Source organism: Coregonus lavaretus, assembly GCF_964263955.1.
Source record: "Coregonus lavaretus genome assembly, chromosome: 14".
NCBI classification, from domain to species: Eukaryota; Metazoa; Chordata; class Actinopteri; order Salmoniformes; family Salmonidae; genus Coregonus; species Coregonus lavaretus.
In genome coordinates this window covers 26,208,507-26,236,193 of record NC_140001.1, presented here as the reverse complement: position 1 = coordinate 26,236,193, position 27,687 = coordinate 26,208,507, and the positions used below count along the sequence as shown (strand labels likewise).

General features: G+C 41.8%; 2 protein-coding genes across 4 annotated transcripts; one reads left to right on the top strand and one right to left on the bottom strand.

Moving 5' to 3' along the window:
- Positions 1 to 518: 518 nt before the first annotated feature.
- On the top strand, positions 519 to 21,122 carry LOC311141956 (inositol polyphosphate-5-phosphatase A-like). Of its 3 annotated transcripts, none has more exons than XM_084177480.1 (16): positions 519 to 950; positions 6,247 to 6,288; positions 6,692 to 6,792; positions 7,081 to 7,168; positions 10,514 to 10,577; positions 11,217 to 11,320; positions 11,558 to 11,610; positions 13,822 to 13,941; positions 14,167 to 14,251; positions 14,379 to 14,474; positions 14,572 to 14,646; positions 15,589 to 15,662; positions 15,780 to 15,891; positions 16,008 to 16,076; positions 17,739 to 17,796; positions 18,555 to 21,122. In XM_084177480.1, exons 1-15 carry the CDS (start codon positions 891 to 893, stop codon positions 17,778 to 17,780), a joined length of 1,185 nt encoding a protein of 394 aa, XP_084033606.1. In that variant the 5' UTR covers positions 519 to 890; the 3' UTR covers positions 17,781 to 17,796; positions 18,555 to 21,122. The 3 variants fall into 3 exon arrangements, with proteins under 3 accessions (XP_084033606.1, XP_084033607.1, XP_084033605.1); XM_084177481.1 differs by having other exon boundaries at positions 18,551 to 21,122; XM_084177479.1 differs by having other exon boundaries at positions 17,739 to 21,122.
- A 3,874-nt stretch (positions 21,123 to 24,996) lies between these two features.
- On the bottom strand, positions 24,997 to 27,055 carry LOC311141042 (homeobox protein Nkx-6.3-like; the record flags this gene model as incomplete). Its single annotated transcript, XM_084176319.1, has 3 exons — positions 24,997 to 25,557; positions 25,696 to 25,865; positions 26,647 to 27,055. 3 exons carry the CDS (start codon positions 27,053 to 27,055, stop codon positions 25,327 to 25,329), a joined length of 810 nt encoding a protein of 269 aa, XP_084032445.1. The 3' UTR covers positions 24,997 to 25,326.
- Positions 27,056 to 27,687: the final 632 nt, after the last annotated feature.

Below are 27,687 nucleotides of genomic sequence, written 5' to 3'. Positions count from 1 at the left end.
GCCTGGTCTTTTTTCTTGTGTTCTTTGAACATTTTGCCTAGAGCAAACTGTTGCCAGCCCACTGACAATAACAGATTGAACATGATACACAATCTCTATATAAATGAATAGGCTACATGTATTTAAAAAAAATATATGTAGTTTATGTTCTATTATTTGTGAAGTAGCCTAATATCTGGTATTTGACAGGCCAACAGCTTTCAGGCCCAACCATTCATAATCATTTCCCCCCAGTCTCAGACTAGTCACAGAGATGTGGGCTATAATTAGAAGGTATAACCTCTAGTTGGCTACACAACCATGGACTGTATATAAATGCTACTAGCCTATATTTTTCGGAGTTTGGATGTTTTGAGGTCTGGATTAGGCGCCTGTGGTTTTTCATAGTAAGAGGTAGGTTTATTTGTAAAATTAAATAGAAATACCGGGGGAAAAAAAACTGAGCACCGTGGGCGGAGCTCCGGAGTTCATGACACAACATTGACAACAAGATCTGGTCGCGCGGGGCAGGACGAACTGTTCTGGCGCAGGCAGCACATGCACCGTTCCAGGTTTAAATCGGTTAAGAACCTAGTCCAATTACCATGAAGAGATATACAAATCCTTTCCTGCCTGCTCTGCCATTTCTCAGCAGACATGGGACATAGCTCCTTCTCAAGGATATAGAATCAAGACGGCAAACAACACCCGCCATCAACAAAAAGCGGGCAAGTTAGAAGAGCCGAAATAAATGATCAGGATTAATTAATTATACGACCGACTTCTTCAGGGCAGGTTATAGAGACCTATACACTACACCACCGTATCAGTAAACTGTTTGTAGCTAACACACGTACAACATTTTACCAAGAGTTCTTCCTGCAGACTATTTCTGGAATTCGATCGTAATCATGGAAACGTACACTGACGTTCTACTTGTCACCGCAAATGTTGGCTCATTATTCGACAATGTAAGTATTAACTCCATTTTTCACCTAACTATATCCTGTTTTAAGTAACTTTGAATGGTGAATCAAATTTTCCAAGTAGAACAGCGATATTCCTATGTAAGCAGTTGCTACACCTGCCAGAGAACACCAGAACCGTTACAAGACCAAATTCTACTACCTATAACATTGTAGCTAACGACATTCGAATGGAGACAAGTTCAACTCGCACAGGCTGGCATCGGGCACGCAATCCAATCCAATATTTAATTTGATTATTATAGGCCCTATAAAATAAGGTATTTTTCAACATTAAGCTACTTCCTTAGACAATTACATTTAATCATGACAACCATGATTTCTGTAGTCTAAATGCTTTCTTCTCAATCGATATGTGGACCATAACTTTGAAGTCACTTGTTTAATGTTATTGTTGCTTCTGACGACACATTGTTTTCACTTCGATGGGCCTATACAACTGCAAGTCCTCTGTCTATAGTTATCCTCTACCGTATTTATCGTGAGCTGTTGCGGCATGATTATTGAGGCGCGTGCGTGTTCTCACAGCATATTGACAGATTCGCGGAGAGAAACTACCTATCAAGAAACAACGGGTCCCAGTTCAAATCAAACAGGAAATTGATGGCGTGCAACAAGGACACGTTTAAAGTTATTGCCGCGAAAGTGCAGTTCGCAACTTTTTATTATTCACCAAGCTCCCGCTCTGCTACTGCAGAAACAAGTGATTTGATATAATTTGTAGCCTAGGCTACATTGTTGGCAATTAGATTTGTATGCCTATAGCCTATATTGTTTCAATACTGTTGGCCTAACACCTGTTATTAGTTATTACAGTGTAACAACATATCAAAACAATGCTGGTACCACAGTAGGCCTACAGTGTTAGTTACTGCATAAGTATTTTACACATGATGACTGAAATAAGCTATGATCATGGTCAGCATGGAATTGCCCATACTTGGGTGTAATTTTAAATAGCCTAATTTTGCTGCACAATAACAACTCACATTATGCTGAGTAGCCTAAAGCAGGTTTTCCCAAACTCAGTCCTGGGGCTGACCCGCTTGCTTACATGGTCGGACAGCATTCCTGTGTAGATTAAAACACAGCGGAGCCAGCGCAAGATATGGCTTGGAAAACATACCTCAATCCATGGATCATAAATGCGTTGTACTCAGAATTGTCCCATTATTCCAATTGAAGATTGAACGACTGCTAGTTTTTCCAGAAAACTGTCCCATGCTAGGTAGCAGAAGCCACAGCAGGCATTTGGAACGCATTTCTCATCCCTTGATTAAGGTATGTTTTCCGAGCTACATCTCCCGCCGGCTCCATGGTGTGTTAATCTACACAGGAATGCTGTCCGACCCTAGTGCAGCTGTAAGCAAGCTGGTCGTATCTGCTGGCTACGTAAAGCAATTACCTCATGGCCCTAGACAACATTGTGCATTTACTTATTTCATTTCATTCTGAGGAAGGCCGTGACAAAGGCTGTGAGGCTGAAACGTTTGCACAAAATAAACAAGTAAGCTTCTTTTCTTTTAATTAATTGTCATTTTCCATTAAATCTGGTAAAATATTTCAAGAGGCTAGTGTTGGGAACACTAACTGCCAGTGGGGGCTACGCTGAATCTTATGGTGGGTAATGATCTAGAGTTAGGCTACTAAGCTGGAAGATTTTTTTCTCCACATACTCTGCTCCTAGGCACCATGAACCCTTGTTCACACTTACCTGTAATATATAGCTTTACCTGTACCTATCTTTATGATCTTTAACATCTCCGATACCTTCCCAACTGGCACACTGATAATGATAGGCTACCAGAAACCCCACTGCCACAACCTTATTAGTCACATGATGTGTATTGTGAGTTGAGATCATGGAGACAGTTGCCTTGATGATTTAGTAATTTGTATATGTGGTAATAACAGGATGAAATCAATAACATATGAGTAGACCTACCTTAAGTGGTTGTGATATGATGAAAAATGCAAACACCAGTGCATTGGTCTTTAGTTTTGTGCTGTGGTGTCTGGGAAATCGGGGCTTGGTTGTCATTGTGACTGAGGGGGAGGGGGGATACACTCATGGAAATTTGGCTCAGGACCATGTTTCCGGTTTCCCTATCTGGCCCAGTTGAAAACATGTCAGATCCCATTGTGGGTTCAAGACATCTGTAAACAGATGATTATCTTCCCAGGGTGTTCTTCATACTTTTCTTCTTATATGGCTGCCTAATACGTTTAAACAAACCCTTCCAAACATGGAGAAAAGGTTATGCTTTCAGCTGGCCTCACATTTTAGGGCCTTTAGTCTCGCCAGAGACTAGTAGTCTTGTAGGCATATTTACATGAGAAACATGGAAATCCAGGTTTGCTATTATAGGGCTATACTTCTAGATCAATGCACAAAAAGGTCACCAGGAGAGAACAGTGCAAATCATCTCTAGGTTTAGAATTGTTAGGCCTAATTTTCTTTAGAGGGCATGATGGAACAGAGAGTGATGGTGGTACAGGACATGTACAGCCTTATTCTAAAATTGATTAAATAAAAAAATGTTACTCATCAATCAGGGGAGAAGGGCCTTGGTCACTCTGACAGAGCTCCAGAGGTCCTCTGTGGAGATGGGAGAACTTCCTGAAGGACAACCATCTCTGCAGCACTCCACCAATCAGGCCTTTATGGTAGAGTGGCCAGACGGAAGCCACTCCTCAGTAAAAGGCACATGACAGCCCACTTGGAATTTGCCAAAATGCACCTAAAGACTCTCAGACCATGAGAAACAAGATTGAACTCTTTGGCCTGAATGCCAATGTCTGGAGGAAACCTGGCACCATCCCTACGGTGAAGCATGGTGGTGGTGGCAGCATTATGCTGTGGGGGAGTTTTCAGCGGCAGGGACTGGGAGACTAGTCAGGATCGAGGGAAAGATGAACGGAGCAAAGTACAGAGCGATCCTTGATGAAAACCTGCTCCAGTGCTCTCAGGACCTCAGACTGGGGCGAATGGTCACCTTCCAACAGGACAACGACCCTAACCACACAGCCAAGACAACGCAGGAGTCGCTTCGGGACAAGTCTTTGAATGTCTTTGAGTGGCCCAGCCAGAGCCCGGACTTGAACCCGATTGAACATCTCTGGAGAGACCTGAAAATAGCTGTGCAGCGACGCTCCCCATCCATCCAACCTGACAGAGCATGAGAGGATCTGCAGAGAAGAATGGGAGAAACTCCCCAAATACCGGTGTGCCAAGCTTGTAGCGTCATACCCAAGAAGACTCGAGGCTGTAATCGCTGCCAAAGGTGCTTCAACAAAGTACTGAGAAAAGGGTCTGAATACTTATGTGAATGTGATATTTCTGTTTTTTATTAAGACATTTGCAAAAAATTCTAAAAACCTGTTTTTGCTTTGTCATTATGGGGTATTGTGTGTAGATTGATGAGGGAATAAGGCTGTAACGTAACAAAATGTGGAAAAAGTCAAGGGGTCTGAATACTTTCCTTTCCGGATGCGCTGTATGATATGTTTCAGTCTCAGTTCCAGGCTTCTGGTATTAAACATGCCTGATCTTATTACCTCTGTCAACAAACATCACCTGTGGCACAGTATAAAGGTAAGGTCCAAGCTGTTACAGGATTTGGTTTTTCCATTTATGTTTTGAGGTTGGACTTTGGCACGTATAGCTCGTTAGCACGTAGGGCGCACCGATTGGTGTCACCTCTTTAGTCAGTATGTGTTATACCTGTGCTGGTTGCCATCTCGTTAGTGGGAAGATGTTTCACCTGTGCTGGCCCAGGTGCTATTTAAGAGTGGCTGGCCCAGTGCTCCAGTTGTCTTGAGAGATGTGGTCAACACCTTTAGTTGGCTCTCCCTATTTGAGTTCTAGAAAAACATACATTTTGCACCACCTTTTTGCTTTGCTTCCTGTCTTTAAGTTTGGTGTGGGTTTTTCTTTTTGTCTGCCTCTTCTTGGGCAAATTTAGTGGGCGGTCATGGTGGGTGTCTTTTAGCTTCTAGTTGTTGTTGCTAGTCAACTTTCAGTGGACACCTCCATGAGTGTCTTTCAGAACCCCTCCTAAAGCCCCTGCCTTTTCGTTTTGGTTGTTGGTCAGTGACTCTTTGTTAGTTCCCCTTTATGTTTGAGCTACATTTTTGGTTTTCTTGCTGGGGAACGTAACAATAGCATGGAAATAATATAATTACCATTAACAGTCATCAATGTTAGATCGACATTTATCTTGGCGTTCTCTACCCTTTAAAGAGCATTGTGTAAATTCATTTGGGTTACCATGGTGTTTGGATCAGCATAAGGAAACAGCAGGTTACCATGTTTAAAAACCTTTGCAAATAAAATGGCGTCTCAGCATCTGTTTAAGGGCTAATCATGCTGTTTTTATGGATGAGGTTTGTTGGGCAAAGACAGTACAGGACACATGCAGTTGGGCTTCTTCAGTCAGACACCTGTATTATGGATGAGCTGCTCTCCCATCAGGCCACAGTGCCTGGGCAGCCAGGCATTGGTGGGCAGCAGCATTCATTGGGCCATGCAAATGCACTATGCAAAGCCACTGCTGTGCTGCTACTCCTCTGGCAGATTGTCCTGCATCCGGCTGGCCCTGGAGAAGACAGCACAGTCTGTATTCTGGCCTGGCACTGGAGGAAACACGAACACACACAATACTCTGGATACTCAGTAGCTCACAGAGGTTCCCTGGAAATCTTTCGTTGAAGAACAGATATTAAACAAAATGGAAGGACACATTACTATGTTAATTCAATCTCACATTGATACGGTGTATACATCAACAGGCAAGCTTGCTAATAATGTTAAAGATTATTCTGATTCTTTATGCCACTTAAATAACAGAGGTTCCAGAGATAGGGATTCCAGGGATGGGTGTTGTCTGAATTGCAAATGTAATAAACATATTACAACCATTCCAGAGGGACGTTTGTGTTTTAATTGCTTAGGTAAAGTGTTTAAACATATAATTTTACCTGTTGTTGTGTGGGTGTTTATCTGCGTAAACCTTACTGTATGTCCTACCAAAACATTTGACAAGACTGTCATGTTGTGCTTATCTGCCTGCCTCATGCATGTTTTATATCTTCCACTGTCAAGTGCTAATATATAATTAAACATGGCCTTTGGTCAGTGTATGGGAAAGGTGCCTGCAGGGTTGATTGGACACCCTAGGATCTCATTTAAGCCTTTCTGTTTATGCCCTTTGTTTTGAATGTCTCAACTGTAGGTGGTAGAAACCATGTGTGAATTGAAACATTTTTTTTCAACCCACAGGTGGGTGAGATTGAGAGTGACTGGCTTCGAGAATTCTTTGGGGTGAGTTTGGGATCCCTCTCAGGTGTCCACTATAGATAGAATGGATCCTCAAATTAGTTTTTTCCCCCTGCGACTCTTCCTTACTGTTACTCCATGTCAGCTTTTTACTGTTGAAATGTAAACACCTTAAGCCATCCTCTCATGTTGAGACTGAACCATGAACCCTCCTGGATGGTGGACTTATAAATCGATTAGATATTGTCTCCATTCCCAAAGAGGTGAAGAAGACACTTTCCACTATTTAGCCAACACATTATGCATAGTAAAATGACAAAGTTGTATGTCAGCTTAAGAAATAACATTTAATTACCAGAATTCAGTAGGTTGCCCCACATTTTACCACCATTATGGCACATGATTGTGGTAGATTAACGGCCTGCCTGATGTCTCTGTCTTGTCACAGACTGTCCAGAGTCACAAACCACGCTTCATCGCCCTGCACTTCCAGGAGGTTGGAGGCAAGGACTACATGATCAATATGGGCCATGCAGAGAACTTCTTCTGGTAAGACATCACTGTGCCAAACTCTCTATGGGACACTTTCAAAAGTATCCATAAATGCTGCCCAGACTCCTTAGTTTTATGACCAACAGATACAGTATAACTTCATGATTCATCATGGTTTTTAACTGTGAAAAAATGGGTCATGAAATCTGTGTCAAGGACTGTATAATGTTATCATAACCTCGGGACATCAACTGCCATTACCTATATAAGAGAGTATCCAAATATAAGTGTACAGTGTTAGAGACAGTTTTTGAGTTGTTCAGCTTATCCTCTTCTGGTCTTTAGGAACATTGAGTCCAGTGAGGAGATGAGGGACTTTGACAGGGTCTGCATCTATGTGGACAACCACTTTAAGAACGTGGACAGCTTCACGGTGAGTACTACAGGACTGCACTGATCAACTGACTGAAGTTTAACTGAAAGAATCTCTCTATAACAACCATATCTGGTCTGTAGGTTACACTAGCTCAGTTGATAATATCGATATAATGCCCAATAGTGGAGCTTGATGGACAGGAGGCTTAGGTAAAACAATAAAATGTTGTGGAAGCCCTTACAAGAGTTACCATTGGTGTCTTTGCCTTTAGAAGAGCTAGTATCTCCTACAGCAGTGGTTCCCAACATTTTTTGCATAGGCGACCCCTTTTGTGATAGCAAATTCATCAAGGACCCCTCATAATATCAGAACACAACTCCTACTTTAGAGTGCGATAAAAATAGCATTTCCTGCAGTTTTACTATGACTTCCGCAGTGCATGGTTGGACTAATCAAGTCTCGGGCCCTAGGAAATAACATATTAAAGCCCCCCACTTGGCATCAGATATTTTTGTATTAATATTTTGAGATCTGGCCGTGGACCCTGCAGTACCTCTGCGGACCCCACTTTGTTCAGACAGCAGTGTGTCTCTGTGACCACAAGGTGGGGCCCTGCTCCACAGTACAGCGCCAATGAGGGCCAGGGCTTCTCATCAATGCTCTGTTGGGTATTTTTAGACTGAGAAACAGAGGAATTCTTTGGTAAATATTGCATAATAGAACATTACAAATACATGGCACTGTACATACACATGATACATTTACATGTTCTGCTCTCCAATACAAAATGCTATGTTCAGGATGACATCCATTCTGTACAGGTTATGGTCGATAATGCTTTTTTGTTTTATTTTAATAATATGACATTTAAGTATACCTAATACACTGTGTTTAACATGACCAAAGGGTGAGGCTTTAAATTATTGTTTCATCTCAAAGACAGGGTAGCAAACAATTTGACCTGAAAAAGTGCATGTATCCATGTTGTGACACGCTTTTCTCAATAGTACAGTATAATAAGAGGACCAAACTTCAACATTTTAGTCATTTAGCAGATGCTCTTATCCAGAGCGACTTAGTTAGTGAGTGCATACATTTTTCATACTGGCCCCCCGTGGGAAACGAACCCACAACCCTGGCGTTGCAAGCACCATGCTCTACCAACTGAGCTACACTGGTCTTATATCCTCATCTATCCTCTGGCCCCCCAACTCTCTCTTTATGTAACTACAATATATACGTCTGTGTGTCTGTGCAGCACTAAACTGTCATTATAGAGTTGTCAGGAGGCTGTCTGGGTCATGGACACTGTCTCAATCTCCACACCTGTCATTCCAGCTCTGAGACCACCTCCATCTTCAGCCTCCTCTCTAATGGCCTCTGTACCTGAAATAAGGACTATTTGCCAGTGTTGCTTGTTATGAGCCACCTTAGTTCTAAATGAGCCATGTCATATCAGAGCCTGGTTCATAAATGGGCTGGTCAACACAACACATAGGCCTAGTTGTTGCTTAAATCCAATCTTGGGAGGGTCCATCCCCATCATGTGCAGAGTGGCACAGGATTAACCCTAACCCCACCCAAGCTAGACCCCAACACTGGAGCCCTGACAGTGGAGGTCAATGGATCTGTCTACACTTGGAGGTGTGTGAAGTGGAGGGGAACGTCAACGTCCAGGTGTGGGGAGACAGGCCAAAGTCAATAAATGTAACTCTAGATTAAAACTATTGATCACAGCCCATTTGTAAACAATAAATAAGGGCTGAGGGGAGTGGCGGACATCTGGGACTATGTTTCCCCTGTGCTTGGGTGTTTGTGCCCCCCCGCCCCTCCGCCGCCCTACTAGGGCTGCAGCCCCCAATGCCACATTCTCATTTCGCCTGTGCCACCCGCATTGATTTTCAATTTGTTTCCCCTCGGCTGTGGATCATCAACTCCCTGACCAGAAAAGGCTGGTGGGGGAGGGGTGGTTTCTGTGTTCAGAGGGGTTGTGAGGAGGGGGGCAGGCATGCACGCATTCCCTGTATAAATGGTGTTTTGATAAAAAATCACTTGTAAGTCAATAGTTTTTTATTAAACTGTGCACAAACCTGATTGATGAAGATGGGTCCTTGGCAGAGTATGTGGAGGAGAACCTTTCTGTGTGTGTATGTGTTTTTAAAAAAAAGACAGCAGACTTCTAGAGTCATAAAATAGTTTTACGGTTTTAAGAATGTCCCCCAAATTTTTTATTGCTATTGATAACGTCACTATATAGACATTAGACAATGTTTATTAGTCGGTAAACACTCAAACCTGCCACCATGTTTTCTTCCAAACTGAGCTAATGCTTAAGCAAAATCCCATTTGAATTGATTTAATAAATGCTATAACTCAGGTTAGGGATTCAGCTGAAGTCAGCCGATGTTCGATCTAACTTGCGAAACCGTCAGTTTAGACCGTGTCTCCTCTAACCCCCCTCCCCTCCTCCCCCAACTTGGACAGGTCCGTCCCTAATCGCTGGTCACCCTGGCTGGTCGTAATAGGGACAGCTCCGTCCCATTAAATGAGGATCGCTCTGGCAGTGAAGATGAATGGTCTCCTCAGGGAGCGATCTCTCATGCCTGGGCAGAAGGGGAGGGGGGATAGAGCAGGCCGTCACGCCGGAGACCCTCTGGGTGCTGCCAGATTTTTCTTCGGCCCGCAGCCGGCATGGCAGCAGACGGCAGCCCTAATGTTTAATACCTTTTCAATTGTTTTAATTTTCTGTCTTTATTGATCTCAGAAGGCATGATTAATCAGAGAAGGCAGTTAGTACATTAAAAATGGTCACATCATGATTGGGTGCTAAAGTGTGTGTGTGGTGTGTGCACGTTTGATAGTGTATTGTGTACATGTTATTGCAGTAAAGCTATGTGTTTCTGTGGAGAAGAGTGAGTTGAGCATAATATAATTGCTTGAAAGAGGGAAGGATTGAGAGACTGGGTGGGTGTGTGGTTGTGTGTGTGAAAGGAGGCTAGAACTACTGAAGATTGGGATGGTTAATGATGATAATGATGTAAATACTATGGAATCAGATCATGTTGGATGATACTCCTTGATGAATCAGACGTTAAGTTGTTTCTTTAAGTCATTATGACCGTAGGTTTCCAGTGAAGCCTGAGTGCTGTATCGGACCAGGGTGACCTAGCATGTCTCTTGAGCATGTTGAAGTTGATAAAGCTGTTTCGCAAGAAATTATGATGTTGATATTTTGCACCGAACCAAACTTTAAGGGAAGTCTGTGGAAGGTATTTCTGGAAGAATGCAATATTGGAACATGATAGAGCTTGATAATGTCTCTATACTTCATCATCACTGCAGCAAACTGACATTCTCAGCAATTGTTTAAAGGAGCTTGTATTGTATTCTTTGTCCTTACAGGCCCTCGGAAGCATGTACTTCATCCACAAGTCATTGAAAAACATCTACCAATATGATTTTAATGGTAAGAACATTACAATCATATCTATATGACATCATTATTGACTTTGAATAACAAAAGATTAATGACATTTTGTTATCGCTTTATGATAGATCACTTCCATTCAGGCCCTGCACGTGGCGATAATTTCAGAACGTGTATCAGTCCTGGTGTGCAAACTTGGCCCTTTGTGATAGATCATTATTATTCTATATTTAGAGTTTGGCACAAAACCGTTTAGGAGGTAAGAGCAATTTTGTAAGTCAGTCTGGAGATTCCTGTCTGTGTATTTTGATACAAAGTATCTAATAAGTCGGATCATCTTTTGAACACTGCAGTGTGATGGCCACCTCTTTTGGCTAGACATATCAGGGAATCTGAATTGAAAGTGGGATGTGTTATTTTCTTGTTGCATAGTCCAGTCACGTTAGGCATGAAAAAGCTCTTCAGAAAAGGCTTATGGAAGAGTCATAAACATCCCAGGCCTGCGATGTTCTGTGTCACCAGTCAGATTGGTGCACTGCCACCAAACACTGCCTAATGGCCTTATTATAGATCCTCTGATCACGTATGCTGCTGTGATGAGCTTAACATCACTTTATTGATTAGTGTTTGCATGTTTTCTCACTATTTTACCCTTCCACGCCTCTCTCCCCCTCACAGTTAAGGCTTTTAAAGCAGTGTCTGGACAGAACAAGTATGTGGGCTCCCTGGATGGAGCAACCACAGTGGAGAAAGAAAAATTCCCGAAGAATTTCTGGCCCGATGTGAGTGTGTGGTGTGGTGTTGGGGGGAGGGGGATGGGGATGGGGTGTTGGAACAAATATGTGTATAGGGGGCTAAAGGGGGAGTCTATCTGACAGGGATATGAGACACATTGTATGGAATAATTAATAATTACCAGCATGGCCCTCCAATTAGTTAGCTAAATGGTGGTATTTGGTGAACATTTAACATACAAAACATTCATCTGTATAACTTTTTGTTTGTGATGTGTTTTGCAGTTCAAATGGTCTAGGAAGGGCTTCATGAGGACCCGGTGGATCATTCACAACCAGTACGTACTCTAGTTCAGTGGTTCCCAAACTGTGGGTCGGGATCCATTTGTGGGTCGCGGCAGGGGTCCAGGTGGATCGCTTGTTGACCTTTTTTTGTGCATAGAATTTATTTATTATTGATTTTTTACATAGATTTTCGGAATGGAAAAATTCTTGCAGTGTAAACTTAAACGACTAAAACCAAATAGAAAGTACGTAGAAAAGAGAATGGTTTTAGACATTTTTGCAAATGTATTAAAAATAAAGAACAGAAATAACCGATTTACATAAGTCCTCTGTAGCTCAATTGGTAGAGCATGGCGCTTGTAACGCCAGGGTAGTGGGTTCAATCCCCGGGACCACCCATACGTAAAAATTTGTGGACGCATGACTGTAAGTCGCTTTGGATAAAAGCGTCTGCTAGATGGCATACTATTATTATTATTCAGACCCATTGCTATGAGACTCGAAATTGAGCTCAGGTGCATCCTGTTTCCATTGACCATCCTTGAGATGTTTCTACAACTTGATTGGAGTCCACCTGTGGTAAATTCAATTGATTGGACATGATTTGTAAAGGCACACACCTGTCTATATAAGGTCCCACAGTTGACAGTGCATGTCAGAGCAAAAACCAAGCCATGAGGTCGAAGGAATTGTCAGTAGAGCTCCGAGACAGGATTGCGTCAAGCCACAGATCTGGGGAAGGGTACCAAAAAATGTCTGCAGCGTTGAAGGTCCCCAAGAACACAGTGGCCTCCATCATTCTTAAATTGAAGAAGTTTAGAACCACCAAGACTCTTCCTAGACCTGGCCGCCTGGCCAAACTGAGCAATCGGGGGAGAAGAGACTAGTCAGGATCGAGGGAAGGATGAACGGAGCAAAGTACAGAGAGATCTTTGATGGACCTCAGACTGGGGCGAAGGTTCACCTTCGAACAGGACAACAACCCTAAGCACACAGCCAAGACAACGCAGAAGTGGCTTTGGGACAAGTCTCTGAATGTCCTTGAGTGGCCCAGCCAGAGCCCGGACTTGATCCTGATCGAACATCTCTGGAGAGACCTGAAAATAGCTGTGCAACGACGCTCCCCATCCAACCTGACAGTACTTGAGAGGATCTGCAGAGAAGAATGGGAGAAACTCCCCAAATACAGGTGTGCCAAGCTTGTAGCATCATACCCAAGAAGACTCGAGGCTGTAATCGCTGCCAAAGGTGCTTCAACAAAGTACTGAGTAAAGGGTCTGAATACTTATTTAAATGTGATATTTCAGTTTTTTATTTGTTAACATTTTCTAAGAACCTGTTTTTGCTTTGTCATTATGGGGTATTGTGTGTAAATTGATGAGGGGAAAAAAAACAATTTAATCAATTTTAGAATAAGGCTGTAGCGTAGCAAAGTGGAAAAAGTCAAGAGGTCTGAATACTTTCTGAATGCACTGTATTTCAAAATAATAGCCTAGAGTCTTTGAGAACTTACAATCAACAAAATAAAAGCTAGACAATCAGGCCCCCATTGATTTAATGTTTAAGCGTAAGAACACAGCATTAGCCATGGCAAAATATGTAGAATTGAAGGAAAGTAGCTTTAAAACGACACAATTTTCTCCTCAGCCAATATTATATTCTTTACTTATTTTTTTGTCTGTATGTTTTTTCACCACTCAACCCTTATGGTGGGTCGCGACTTAAAAGACACCTCAATTGATGGGTCACGAAGCAAAACGTTTGGAAGGCTCTAGTCTACTGACCTACTGCTATACTCTTCTCTACTCTACGTACTATACTGTCTGCTGTCACAGCTCATCAATAGACAGCTTTCATCCCGTTACTCAATACTGCTGCAGTAGTTAAAGCTGAAGCTCAGCAAACACCCTCTGTTTCCTCTACACAATAGTTACTGCTTGCTCTCCTGTGTCACTACCATCGGTTCTTAGACAAAAGGAGTCCATGGGCAGAGTGCTACAAGGTCACCCTGTGAGTCAACACAGCCCGTCTGTTGGATGCACATTAATTGTTTTCAGGTGGCAGCAGCAGAAAAGGAGTGAATGCTCGGCACAGAAGACAAATGTGTTTGTTTGTGGACTAGCATTACCTCAAGTGCACTCACTAATAAGTAAACTCTTCATAACTGACAGCACACACAGACAAACAAATATCTTCCCAATGCTTCCTTTTTTCATAGATATGTCTGCCACTTCTCATTTTGTGTGTGTGTGTGGTCTCTGCAGGGGTCTGGACCTAGTCAACGTACACCTTTTCCATGATGCCTCCAACCTCATTGCCTGTAATGCCAGTCCCTCCATTTACTCAGCCAACCGCCAGAAGGCCCTCAGATATGTCATCAACAGGTTAGCCTGCCCATTCTCAGCTTTGGAGAACAACTCAAATGCAACCACTTGAGAGATATACTGTAAGGCTTTTGCACTGAGCCCATTTGGGAATCTAGATAAAAAATAGTTGTCTGCAAGATGGTTTGCAAGTGCATGTAAATCTGTGTTTACGATCATTTTAGAGTAGAGGACTCAATTTGTTAGCTAAAACATTTGACTCATGCCGCTGTCATTTCCTTCCAGGATATCAGCGAGCAGCTACACTCCACTCCCCTTCTTCCTGTTTGGGGATTTCAACTTCCGCTTGGACACCCTTAGCCTGGTCCAGGTATTACATGACCCACTTCCTCAAGAATTTCATCAGAATCAGAAGATCAGGAAACCTTACTAATGGTCAGCTGACTGTTGACTTTTTGTTGACCTAACTTTGTGTGGTGTGTTTGTTTGTGTTCTAGAACTTGTCCACTTCAGCAGAGGTGCAGACAGTGAAGAAGGACAGCAGTAACGAGGTGGAGAAAATCATCTGTGAGGAAAAGGACAATGACCACAAGGTGAGCCTCCCCATCCATCCACGTCTTCCATCCTACTGTCTCCCTGTTGTTATTCAGATTCAGACGTTTACTATATCCCCTCTTCCTTCATCTCAAGATTCTTCTCCATATTGAGACCAAGATGTTTGCCTACCTGCACCAGGCAGTGTTCAGAGAGGACAATGGCAGAGCGGTGAGAACATTTTCTGCTGTACACATCCACTAATTTACACCCCACCCATATTAATCTCATGGGCTACCGCTCGCTGCCATGACAATAATCATCACTAAGCTAAGGACCCTGGGACTGAACACCTCCGTCTGTAATTGGATGCTGTACTTCCTGACGGGATGCCCCCAGGTCGTGAGGGTGGGCAACAACACATCCGCCACACTGACCCTCAACACGGGGGCCCCTCAGGGGTGCATGCTTAGTCCCCTCCTGTACTCCATGTTCACCCACGACTGCGTGGCCGCGCACAACTCCATCACCATCATTAAGTTTGCCGACGACACAACGGTGGTAGGCCTGATCACCGATGACGATGAGACAGCCTATAGGGAGGAGGTCAGAGACCTGGCAGTGTAGTGCCAGGACAACAACCTTTCCCTCAGTGTCAGCAAGACAAAGGAGCTGATCGTGGACTAACTTGTTTTGTCTCATCGCATAGCTGCTGCTACTGTTTACTATCTGTCACTTTATTCCTAGTTACTGTATATGTAATTTACATATATACTTCAATTACATCGTAACCCTGCACATCGACTCGCCACTGGTACCCTGTGTATATAGCCATGTTATCATTACTCATTGTGTATCTATTATTACATGTTTTATTTTTCTGTTATTTCTCCGTTTTCTTTCTCTCTGCATTGTTGGGAAGGGCCCGTTAGTCTACGCCTGTTGTTTACGAAGCATGTGACGAGTAACATTTGATTTGATTACTGCCTTGGCTACCAGTTATAAACAGAAAACAACCACAGAAGATACTTCATTCAATTAATTAATTAAATGAAATCCACAGAGATAGTTATTCTAGGTGAAATTGAATATTCACATTATGCAGATGTTTATGGTTTGCAGATTACAAGTTTTGGATCCTCCAGTAATTGTTAATCCTTCTATATCCCTCAGATTTTGAAGTATGACAAGGAGACTGCAGCCTTTCAAGATGTCATTGCAGAGGAAGACATCCTGTTTCCACCCAGGTAAGCCTCATCCCCGACAGCCCTGTCACTATTACTGTCACTATTACTACTGCCTGAAGATGTTACTGTGTACTCTAACTGCCATGCTGTCGGTCTGTCTGTCTGTCTGTCTGTCAGTTACCCCTACAGTGAGGACTACAGTAAACCCACCCAGTACATGAACACTCGCTGCCCCTCTTGGTGCGACCGTATCCTCATGTCTCACACTGCCCAAGACATCATCCACAGGGTGAGTCACCTGGCAACACTCTGCCATCCACACTTACTGACTACGTGATTAATTTATTAATTTACCATGGAGGCACGTTCTACAGGCCTATTAAACAGTTATGTGTTTCATTTCAGAGGGATGAGGGAGAGAGAGGTGTGGTTTACAACACTCTGGGCCCTAATGTCTGCATGGGAGACCACAAGGTAACCTTTTTATCTACACTACCGGTCAAAAGTTTTAGAACACCTACTCATTCAAGGGTTTTTCTTTATTTTGACTATTTTCTACATTGTAGAATAATAGTGAAGACATCAAAACCATGCAATAACACATATGGAATCATGTAGTAACCAAAAAAGTGTTAAACTAATCAAAATATATTTGAGATTCTTCAAATAGCCACCCTTTGCCTTGATGACAACTTTGCACATTCTTGGCATTCTCTCAACCAGCTTCACCTGGAATGCTTTTCCAACAGTCTTGAAGGAGTTCCCACATATGCTGAGCACTTGTTGGCTGGTTTTCCTACACTCTGCAGTCCGACTCATCCCAGACCATCTCAATTTGGTTGAGGTCGGGGGATTGTGGATGCCAGGTATCTGATGCAGCACTCCATCACTCTCCTTCTTGGTAAAATAGCCTTTACACAGCCTGGAGGTGTGTTGGGTCATTGTCCTGTTGAAAAACAAATGATAGTCCCACTAAGCCCAAACCAGATGGGATGGCGTATCGCTGCAGAATGCTGTGGTAGCCATGTTGGTTAAGTGTGCCTTGAATTCTAAATAAATCATATACAGTGTCACCAGCAAAGCATCCCCACACCATAACACCTCCTCCTCTATGCTTTACGGTGGGAAATACACGTGCGGAGATCATCTGTTCACCCAAACCGTGTCTCACAAAGTCACGGCGGTTGGAACCAAAAATCTCCAATTTGGACTCCAGACCAAAGGACACATTTCCACCGGTCTAATGTCCATTTCTCGTGTTTCTTGGCCCAAGCAAGTCTCTTCTTCTTATTGGTGTCCTTTAGTAGTGGTTTCTTGCAGCAATTCAACCATGAAGGCCTGGTTCACGCAGTCTCCTCTGAACAGTTGATGTTGAGATGTGTCTGTGAACTCTGTGAAGTATTTATTTGGGCTGCGATTTCTGAGGCTGGTAACTCTAATGAACTTATCCTCTGCAGCAGAGGTAACTCTGGGACTTCCATTCCTGTGGCGGTCCTCATGAGAGCCAGTTTCATCATAGCACTTTATGGTTTTTGCGACTGCACTTGAAGAAACGTTCAAAGTTGACTGACCTTCATGTCTTAAAGTAATGATGGACTTTTGTTTCTCTTTGCTTATTTGAGCTTTTTTTTGCCATAATATGAACTTGGTATTTTACCAAATAGGGCTATCTTCTGTATACCACCCCTACCTTGTCACAACACAACTGATTGGCTCAAACGCATTAAGAAGGAAAGAAATTCCACAAATTAACTTTTAAGAAGGCACACCTGTTAATTGAAATGCATTCCAGGTGACTACCTCATGAAGCTGGTTGAGAGAATGCCAAGAGTGTGCAAAGCTGTCATCAATGCAAAGGGTGGCTATTTGAAGAATCTCAAATATAAAATATATTTTGATTTGTTTAACACTTTTTTGGTTACTACTTGATTCCATATGTGTTATTTCATAGTTTTGACCTCTTCACTATTATTCTACAATGTAAAAAATAGTAAAAATAAAGAAAAACCCTTGAATGAGTAGGTGTGTCCAAACCTGGTAATATATATATAAATGTAACATGTCTGATCTTGAAAATGGCCCTTGATAAACAGGACTAAACTTATGTACCATTGTGTATTCCTCCTTTTCCCCCAGCCTGTTTTCTTGTCCTTTGCACTGAAGACAAATGGCCATTGACTAGGATCCCTCTGTGGTAAGAGTATATGTGCTAGTGAGTGTGTAGTGTATGTCCTGTAGGTGTGCAGGACCATATCCAGGGGTCTCTGAAAGAGAGATCACAGGCCGTAATCTTGTTCATCTCCCGGGCCTTATTCCCCAGAGAGCCATAGGCCAGGCTGGCCAAGTGGAGTGCTGTGGGGATATTAACTAAGATAAATTGCCTCTGTAGACAAACAGTCACCTTTGTGCATAATGTAGCTGGGCCATCTATGTCTATATAATTCTCTCCACTGTCACTGTGTGTGGCTACACCAAGCCCAATGTGGGCCCTCTTTTCATTCATTACCAGACAGATCGCCATCCAGAGAGACATTCATTGTGCAGGGCAGTGTATTGGCATTTTTACGGCTGTGATTTTGTTTTGCTGCCATTTCTATGACTTTTTCATATGATGGTTTTCTCTTTAATGAGGATTCCTCTTCAGAAGGATCTAACAGTGATAAAAGCCATGCATTGGAAGGACTTAGGGCTGTCAATTAGCTTTTCAATGAGAGGGACAGCATACCAAAGCAAATAATATGTGATGCTCTGGTCTGCCATGGCTATCCTGGTCCCATCTATGAATCCAGCAGGATTCCACCCAATTTTGACTTTTATCTTATTTTGTTCTTTCGGAACTCCTTTAGCAATCCTATATCATTCATTTACACATTGAAACAATTCATAGATGTTACTATATGTTTTCCTTGTGGATGGTAAAGAGAGTAACTTTTCTCCCTTTATCTAAGCCAGTGTCTATCCAACATTCGCCATCACCATCATACACTCCCACTCCGCTATCCGTACCAGAGGATAAACAGAACAGCTCCTAGCCAGTCACGGGACCCAGCCTCTTCCTGATGTGCATGCAGTCAGTCAGTATCCACCCAACCATGTCTCTCACATTCTCTTCTCCTCTCACTCCAAGTTATTGATTGCCGTGACTTGGGTGACATCACCACAGATTTGATCTTCAGCATTATGGATTTTTTTTGACAGACAATTTGCTCTGTGCTGTGCTTGGCCATATGTCTTGCCAAGCAGACCCCAAAACGTACAGGGTATTTTCTGGGAGTCCTCCCTTCAGTGATGGATCATTGGAACCAGAGTATGTGTGACAGATTGCTGGATGGAATCGGACCAACGTAAAGACCATAGACTATGTGACTGTGGGACTGCTGATGTTTAGGCCGTGGTCTTGTCAGGGAGGGACCAACTCTCTCCCAATGGGAGGAAGGAAACGTGAGGACACACACACATACACACACTCTGGCACCCTGCCAGGTAAATACCCTGACTTCAGCTAGTCAAACGGTTTTCAAGTGTCAAGGGTTTACGATTAGGTATTGACCTTCATTCCTTCTGACATTCCTGAATGGAATATTCATGCATGCTTTTCATTTGTATTTTAGTAGTCTTTTTTAAAACCTATTTATTTTCTAACTATTTTAACTGTTTACTATTAATATAAGCATGCTAAAAGCAAACATTCACAAACACGATAAACAAAAGCTGCTACAGGATTTCAATGCACCGTCAGCATGTTTGTCAGAATAGAGCAGTAGCATAATACACATTTCTCTGTGCATTCTTATGTTGTGTAGTCTTTTGTTAAAAGCATACATTTCACCAGTACATACATACTATCCCAGCTCATCCTTGGAACAGTCGACTCCAACAAAACGCTCCATTTGCCCCCTAATGCCACGCTGAGGTCATTTTTCCTAACCTCCTCCTGTCGCAATGGTGTTGTTATAACTCAGCTTAAATCAATAAAATATTGTAAAAGACCAGTGGGGCCAGATTCAGGCTGGGAGCCCATAAGGTCAGTATGAAATATGGAAATGTGCCTTCCCTTCCCATCGGACCTCTGCCTTGGATTCCCTCAGACTCTAAAGTATAACATCTACATGCTGCTGAATACTGATGATCACAGCTCTGCCTGCCTGCTACCACACTCTGCTGGGTATACTCTGGTGAGTTGTACATTGACATATTATGGGGTGGGCCTACGTAATGTACAAACATATGGTTCAACTGTAAGGTTAGTCTACTCTACCGGACATCAGAGCAGACATGGGTGGCTAATGGCTGTTGCAGCTTCTGTGAATACTCAATTAAATGGAAATGTTCAACATCAGACAATATCAGCACAGAATGACACCAAGCTTGCCAGATCAGTCACTTATATGAGATGATTTTGCTGTTCCCTTATAAGGACACCACGATTATGTAGTCTATTTTCATTTCTGATGTGTATTGCCTTTGGTAGGTAGCTATGTTCTTGTTTCTATTAAGTGCTTTATTCCACAAACTATGACTGAGTCCTTTAAAATAGCTCCCAAGAGTTTCATAAATATTTGTTCATTTATTTTTTAGAGAATTGAGGAGTGTGCTAATAGAGATTTCTATGTTCAGGGGAACTGACTCAATGTTATTCTGTTTTTAATAATGCATGCATCTCCTCCCCATCCATTGTTTTACAAGGCAGCATCTTCTGGAATGTTTCAGTTACTGTGATCAGTCCAAATCAATGATAACTTGTTTACCATACCACTCTTTTATTTGAATGTGGATGTGTCTGGAATGGATGTCTGATACCGCAGTCGCACACACACGCTCACACACACACGCTCACACACACACGCAAAGTTCAAACAATTTGAAGCTTGACGCCTATGTATTATTTTGGTTGTAGTTATTTTATTGAGTATGTCTCTTTTTTATGTTTAATGTTTATTTGTGCTGTAGCAACCTCTTCAGATTGTCCATCCTCTGTTTTGTATGAAATGGATGGCAAGTTTGCATCATTTTGCTTTAATAAGGACTAATTCAAAGACTTTTAAAATATAATCATGGATTTCTTATTGATTAATAGTTGTATCAATGATATTCAGAATGCACTTAAAATATCAATGCCTATTAATGAAGTTATTAAAATGTTATACTCTTATTTTGAGGTAGAAAATGCATAACTTGTAATCGATCTTCCTCTGTTGTATGTGTTGATTGACTGACTCAATCTGCTGTGAAGTAATTGTAGACTGATATGACAAGGATTCATTAGTTCAAATGTATAGATAGATTATCCTTTTAATCTGGACCCTCTCATATGTCCTTCAATTAGATTTGTGGTATGGTCAACATATTATAATGCCCTCCAGGGAATGCTCTTGGTTTAGAGTTCAACATGAAGCCAGTAGTATTGTTAGATGGAATGGACTAATGTTGTTTGTCAAATTTTCTGGCTGAACACTAAAAAACACTACATTCTTGTAATGCATCCAGTTTTGTAAATAAATGTTGACCACTGCAATTACATTACCATATTATTCTCCCTTAATGAGATTCTACCCACTGGGCACACACTGGTTGAATCAACGTTGTTTCCACCTAATTTCAATGAAATTACATTGAACCAACATGGAATTGACATTGAATTGACTTCTGTGCCCAGTGGGTACCTTGTAAAATCAATGTCAACATAATTGCTACTAGCTTGATTCTTCTCAGTTGGCATTCTACTTGCACCTCTCGCAGGGTCATGCAAGTGTTTTTCTTTGGGTATGTAACTTTTTTGTTTTATTTTGTATTTTACCCCCCTTTTTCTCCCCACGGCTGGTTGTGGCACAGCCCGGGAATTAACCCGGGTCTGCAATGCAGTGCCTTAGACCGCTGCGCCACTCGGGAGGCCCTGGGTAGGTAACTCTGATCGCTATTTGTCTTTCTCTTTCTGTCACACCAGTAATGACATGCCCTGCATGACGCAAACATTGCCATGTGATTTCAGATAAAGTTAATTAGGAATTGCTTCACTCCAGTGTTTACAGACAGAACTGGATGCACCTGAAATGTAACATACCATACCATAGACAACACACCACACAAGTTCACCTTTAATGTACAAATAAAGTGGTCAGTGTATTGATAGGGCTTTGTGTGAAATATATTGGATATTAAACGTGCCCTCAAGGTGGAATGGGATGGCTATTTTGGACAGTCAAAACAGGCCAAGTTTTTCGATCGATACCCTTTAAGGCTCCAGAAAGAAAAAGCCAACTGAAATTGTGAGTTGCATTTAAGAAGACAAATGTTGATCCAATACCGTTGTCTGAGATTTATCTTCAGTGCAAAGGCAAAAGCATCAGCAGAAACATTACAGTCTGCAGTGAGCAACTGAAATGTATAATGCTCACCAAAAACAATGGAAATGGCCTGTCCTGGCCTAGATGCTGAAAAATTGCTATCATTTATGAACTGCTTCCGCAGTTATCACAGAACTGGGCTATTCTCAGAAAACAATTTTTTCATTTTCACTTATATAAAGCGAAGCCAGTTCAGAAGGGAAACCCGAGTGTGATGGCATCAGCTGATCACATCAGCGGATATTGCACCAGTTGGATTCATACTTTACTTGCATGCAGTCTATTTAAGTTTAAGTTAAGTTTGTTCTGAGACATTCCTGGATTCAGTGACAGATACACTACCAGTCAAAAGTTTGGACACACCTACTCATTCAAGGGTTTTTCTTTATTTTTACTATTTTTTACATTGTAGAATAATAGCGAAGACATCAAAACTATGAAATAACTCATATGGAATCATGTAGTAACCAAAAAAAGTGTTAAACAAATCAAAATATATGTTATATTTGAAATTCTTCAAATAGCCACCCTTTGCCTTGATGACAGCTTTGCACACTCTTGGCATTCTCTCAAGCAGCTTCATGAGGTAGTCACCTGGAATGCATTTCAATTAACAGGTGTGCCTTCTTAAAAGTTAATTTGTGGAATTTCTTTCCTTCTTAATGCGTTTGAGCCAATCAGTTGTGTTGTGACAAAGTAGGGGGGGTATACAGAAGATAGCCCTATTTGGTAAAAGACCAAGTCCATATTATGGCAAGAACAGCTCAAATAAGCAAAGAGAAATGACAGTCCATCATTACTTTAAGACATGAAGGTCAGTCAATACGGAACATTTCAAAAACTTTTAAAGTTTCTTCAAGTGCAGTCGCTAAAACAGCCTCAGAAATTGCAGCCCAAATAAATGCTTCACAGATTTCAAGTCACAGACACATCTCAACATCAACTGTTCAGAGGGGACTGTGTGAATCAGGCCGCCATGGTCGAATTGCTGTAAATAAACCACTACTAAAGGATACCAATAAGAAGAAGAGACCTGCTTGGGCCAAGAAACACGAGCAATGGACATTAGGTCTGGAGTCCAAATTTGCGATTTTTGGTTCCAACCGCCGTGTCTTTGTGAGACACGGTGTTGTTGAACAGATGATCTCTGCATGTGTAGTTCCCACCGTAAAGCATGGAGGTGTGGGGGTGCTTTGCTGGTGACACTGTCTTTGATTTATTTAGAATTCAAGGCACACTTAACCAGCATGGCTACCACAGCATTCTGCAGCGATAAGCCATCCCATCTGGTTTGGGCTTAGTGGGACTATAATTTGTTTTTCAACAGGACAATGACCCAACACACCTCCAGGCTGTGTAAGGGCTATTTGACCAAGAAGGAGAGTGATGGAGTGCTGCATCAGATCACCTGGCCTCCACAATCCCCCGACCTCAACCCAATTGAGATGGTTTGGGATGAGTCGGACCGCAGAGTGAAGGAAAAGCAGCCAACAAGTGCTAAGCATATGTGGGAACTCCTTCAAGACTGTTGGAAAAGCATTCCAGGTGAAGCTGGTTGAGAGAATGCCAAGAGTTTGCAAAGCTGTCATAAAGGCAAAGGGTGGCTATTTGAAGAATCTCAAATATAAAATATAGTTTGATTTGTTTAACACATTTTTGGTTACTATGTGATTCCATGTGTGTTATTTCATAGTTTTGATGTCTTCACTATTATTCTACAATGTAGAAAATAGTAAAAATAAAGAAAAACCCTTGAATGAGTAGGTTTGTCCAAACTTTTGACTGGTACTGTATATCGCAGGCTTCGTTTCCCAACCATGCCTACAATGATGTCAATGTTGCTCTTCAGCTTTTCTCCTAGCTTCCTTGTCTCTTCTGTTAACAGTATGTAACTTTCAGTGGTAGAACGTTATCTGATACAGTATGTATTCATCTGGGAATATTTCTAAAAGTTTGTTGTCTGTATGGTGCTTCTGTTAACATATCCTCTATCTGGTGATGTAGAGAGTGCTTGATTGTAGAGCGACCTAACGCTTGATGTTAGCAGCTTGTTGATGTTTCACTATCAACAATACAATAATTGTAAACAAGCACAATGCAGATTTTCCTTCGTGCTGGGAACACCCTCACACACTCCCTTAGCATCTGTACTACTGACAAACAGCGCTGAGCTGTGGTGGGGCCGGGGGTGAGAGATGTTCAATTAGTGAATGAAATAGAATAGCAGCATTGCTTTTGTGATGGCGTGGATGAGTCTGATGTCTTTGTCTTCTACACAGAACTGTTCAGCCAGTTCAGCCTCAGCACCCTGGTAACTGTATAGATCACACTGGGATTGGCCATCTCTTCTACCTCAATGATTGTGCATTCCCTACCGCCGATCTGTCTTAACTGTCACTTGTAATCTATATTGCTGATGTAGACTTCAGTGCCTGTTTTGATGTCAGATACAGTGCACTATTAGTTGTTTGTTTTGGGATTGTCTTTTATTTTAAAACAATTACCAAAAAAAACAAGGCATGACACAATCATTGTACCATTGCATTCAATAAATAATTCACAATTTATTGTACAATTTCAAATTTCATAATTAATTTACACTATCCTTATGCGACTTAATTTGGATGCGCAGAAACCCTCAAATGTCATGAAAGCTTGCCAACACATTAGTCTAAATAAAATGTCAAGACTTATATTGAAATATGTGTGCCTTCAACGCCAGTGTGAAAAAAGCTTGCCAGGCTCTCAATTAAATTAAGTTAAATTAATCAAGGTTAATTATATAAGTATTCTGTGTTCATAGTTACTGTACAGCAGTTGACTGTGAACAAATTCAAATGGACATTGAATGTTAGGAGTACAACAAGCAAATTAATTAGATAAAACAAGATACATTCCTTGACCTGGAGTGTTTATTCTGTACAAATAAAACAGGTACTGTAAACTGCGTTATCAATGCTTTACAAATCATCTATACAGTTTGTCTGCTATAATGTGTCTGTACACATTAGAAACAATTTCCTTTCATGTTTGATGCAACCATTATAACAGATTATCATGATGGGTTTCCCACATTACAGTAAACCAGTTTCCAAATTGAAACTCTTTGATAAGTTAAATTCTCAATTTAACTGTTTCACCAATCATTACATATGTAACATCTCTCTGTTTTCATTATGGTTACAAATACAGTACGTCAAGGCATCACTTCAAGTGAACTATTAGCCTTTTTTCCCTTAAACGTACTGTATTGTAAATGTGCCTTTTTTTTAACATGCTTGAATATTAAGTTGTGGGTCTGTACTACAAAATGATTTGTTTAATGATACCCCTTGCTACAACATGCACATCTGATTTGTGTGTGTGCTTGTGTTAGTGTGTCAGACGTGGTGTGGTCCAAGGTGGAGTACAGAGAAAGCCCGGCGGTGTTTCCGCAGCAGCAGTCGTATCTTCTCGTCGTCTGAGTCGGGGTCCAGAGGCTTGTTGTACTCCTCATCCTCCACCTCGTTCTCCGAGGTCTCCCCTCCCTGCTCGCCTCGCATGGCCTGGGTGGAGCTGGGCTCTGAGGCACTCTTCTTCCTCCACTTGGTGCGGCGGTTCTGGAACCACACCTGATGAAATCATTTATTTAGTGGGATTTCTTATCTTAACCAGCTTACATTCAATTATACAATATTGTAATATTTTTTACAACATCAATTGAGATTAAAGTGTAGAATTGTTAGTACATGCATGTAGATCTGTTTTACCTTGACTTGTGACTCTGTCATGCCCAGGGAGTAGGCCAGTCTAGCTCTCTCTGGCCCGGCCAAGTACTTGGTCTGCTCAAAGGTTTTCTCCAGGGCAAATATCTGATGTCCACTGAATGTAGGTCTGGTGTGCTTCTTCCTGCCTGACATATCCCCTAGATGCCCACTGTCTGGAAATAAAGTATACATAAAAGTTAAGTATTTTTTCAATTTGAGTCATTTGAGACTTCATACTAATAGAGAGGTAAATAATGATGACATAGATATTAATCTCCTAACTGTAAAATGTTATACAAATATTATTATATTGGAGGAATCAAAATGAATAAACAAAAATAACATTTTAGGACATAGATACAACCAATTTTTCTGTATTTTTAGGGTGGTTGTATTCGATATGATCAGATATAATAGTAGATACAATACATTTCTCAATACATAATTTTTTCACATATATATTATATATTAAAAGCTATCTTAAAAGGTTTTATGTGACTTGCACAGCATTATACTTGGATATAGCATGTAATCAGGTTCCAAATATTTGTATGTATGTCAAGTGAATGAATCAGTATTTAAACAATGACACATAAAATAACATTATAGATTACAATATCTAACATAGAGTATTTCAAAGACAACAGTACACTCTATACAACAATATATTTACACCTTTAACTAACAGAATCTTGATTTCAAAACTTGAATGAGATAAATTAAGTTATTAAAATGTTTTAAGATATTTGTTTTTGAATTAAACAGTAATTACAGAGTAATTTACACAATGACAATGTATTAATTAGTTTGAACTTGTAGAAAAACATGATAATCTAGCTAATAATACCGTTCTCTGAATATCATGGATGAGTGATAGGAGCCAATGTCATGCCTCAGGCAGATGGTTAGTGAGTGGTAGATGTTAAGCTGATTACAGTGTGGAGTTAGACTCACTGTCTGTGCACTGCTGCCTCCCTCCTCTCCACTCGCACCCGCTCTCTGCCCAGCAACTGCCACTGCGACCCTTCATGGAGCACTCAGTGCCAGGCTTAGTGAAGCCGCCCAGGGAGGGGTTATAGTCTGCATGGTTGTAGTAGACCCCTGGGTCCACAGTGCCAAAGCCCCCCATGGTAGGGTATCCAGAGAGCAGGGTGGTGGTGCCTGTAGCGCCCATCATGGAACGGCTGAGAATGTCGCTAATGCCGTGGGCTGTGCCCGCTGCCTGCAGCTGGCTGTTCAGGCCTGGGTTGAGCTTGTAGAAGGAGTTGGACACTGAGAACTGACACACAGGTGCCTTTAAGTCAGAGGAGAACTGGTTCAGGCTGTTGTTGAACAGGAAAGACCCTGGTATGTTGGGATCCATGGGAAGTGGTCCCGCCTCCAGATTTCACCAACTCACCTAACAAGGTCCAGTCATGAAAAGACCCAGTGTGGCCCACAAAGGTTCAAGTTCACCTCTCTCACCAAGCTGGATGAATACAGGTTTGTTGATTGTGTTCTTATTTCTTAATCCAGTCTTTTGATGTTCAAATGATGAGCTATGATGTAGATGCCAATGTCACCTAACTGATGACCAGATTACTCCAGGTCACTGGTATCTGCAGAGGTGTCTCTCTAGCTGGCTATGACAGCAGAGGGCAGGAACCAGGATAAAACCTCTTCACTCTCTTCCTTCACCTGATTTGTGCCATTGTACTGTACGTGGTAATTCCAAAATTAGCATCAGGTGTTGTGGCACCTGAGAAGAGTGTTCACAGTTGCTCCTCAAGACAAATATCTCCTCCCTGCTCTCTCCTCGGGGGTCATAAATAAGCAGTATCTTGAAGTGGAGTGGCACCTTGATAAAGATAGGCCACATTAGAATGCTGCTTTGGATTGGTCAGGGTCTCACAGCTCTCATGTCTTTCTATTGGCTCCCTGGTCAAAGCCTTCTATTGGAAGGCAGCAGATTAATAGTGTTTTGAACAGGTGGAGTGGGAACAAGTTGCTTTTTGA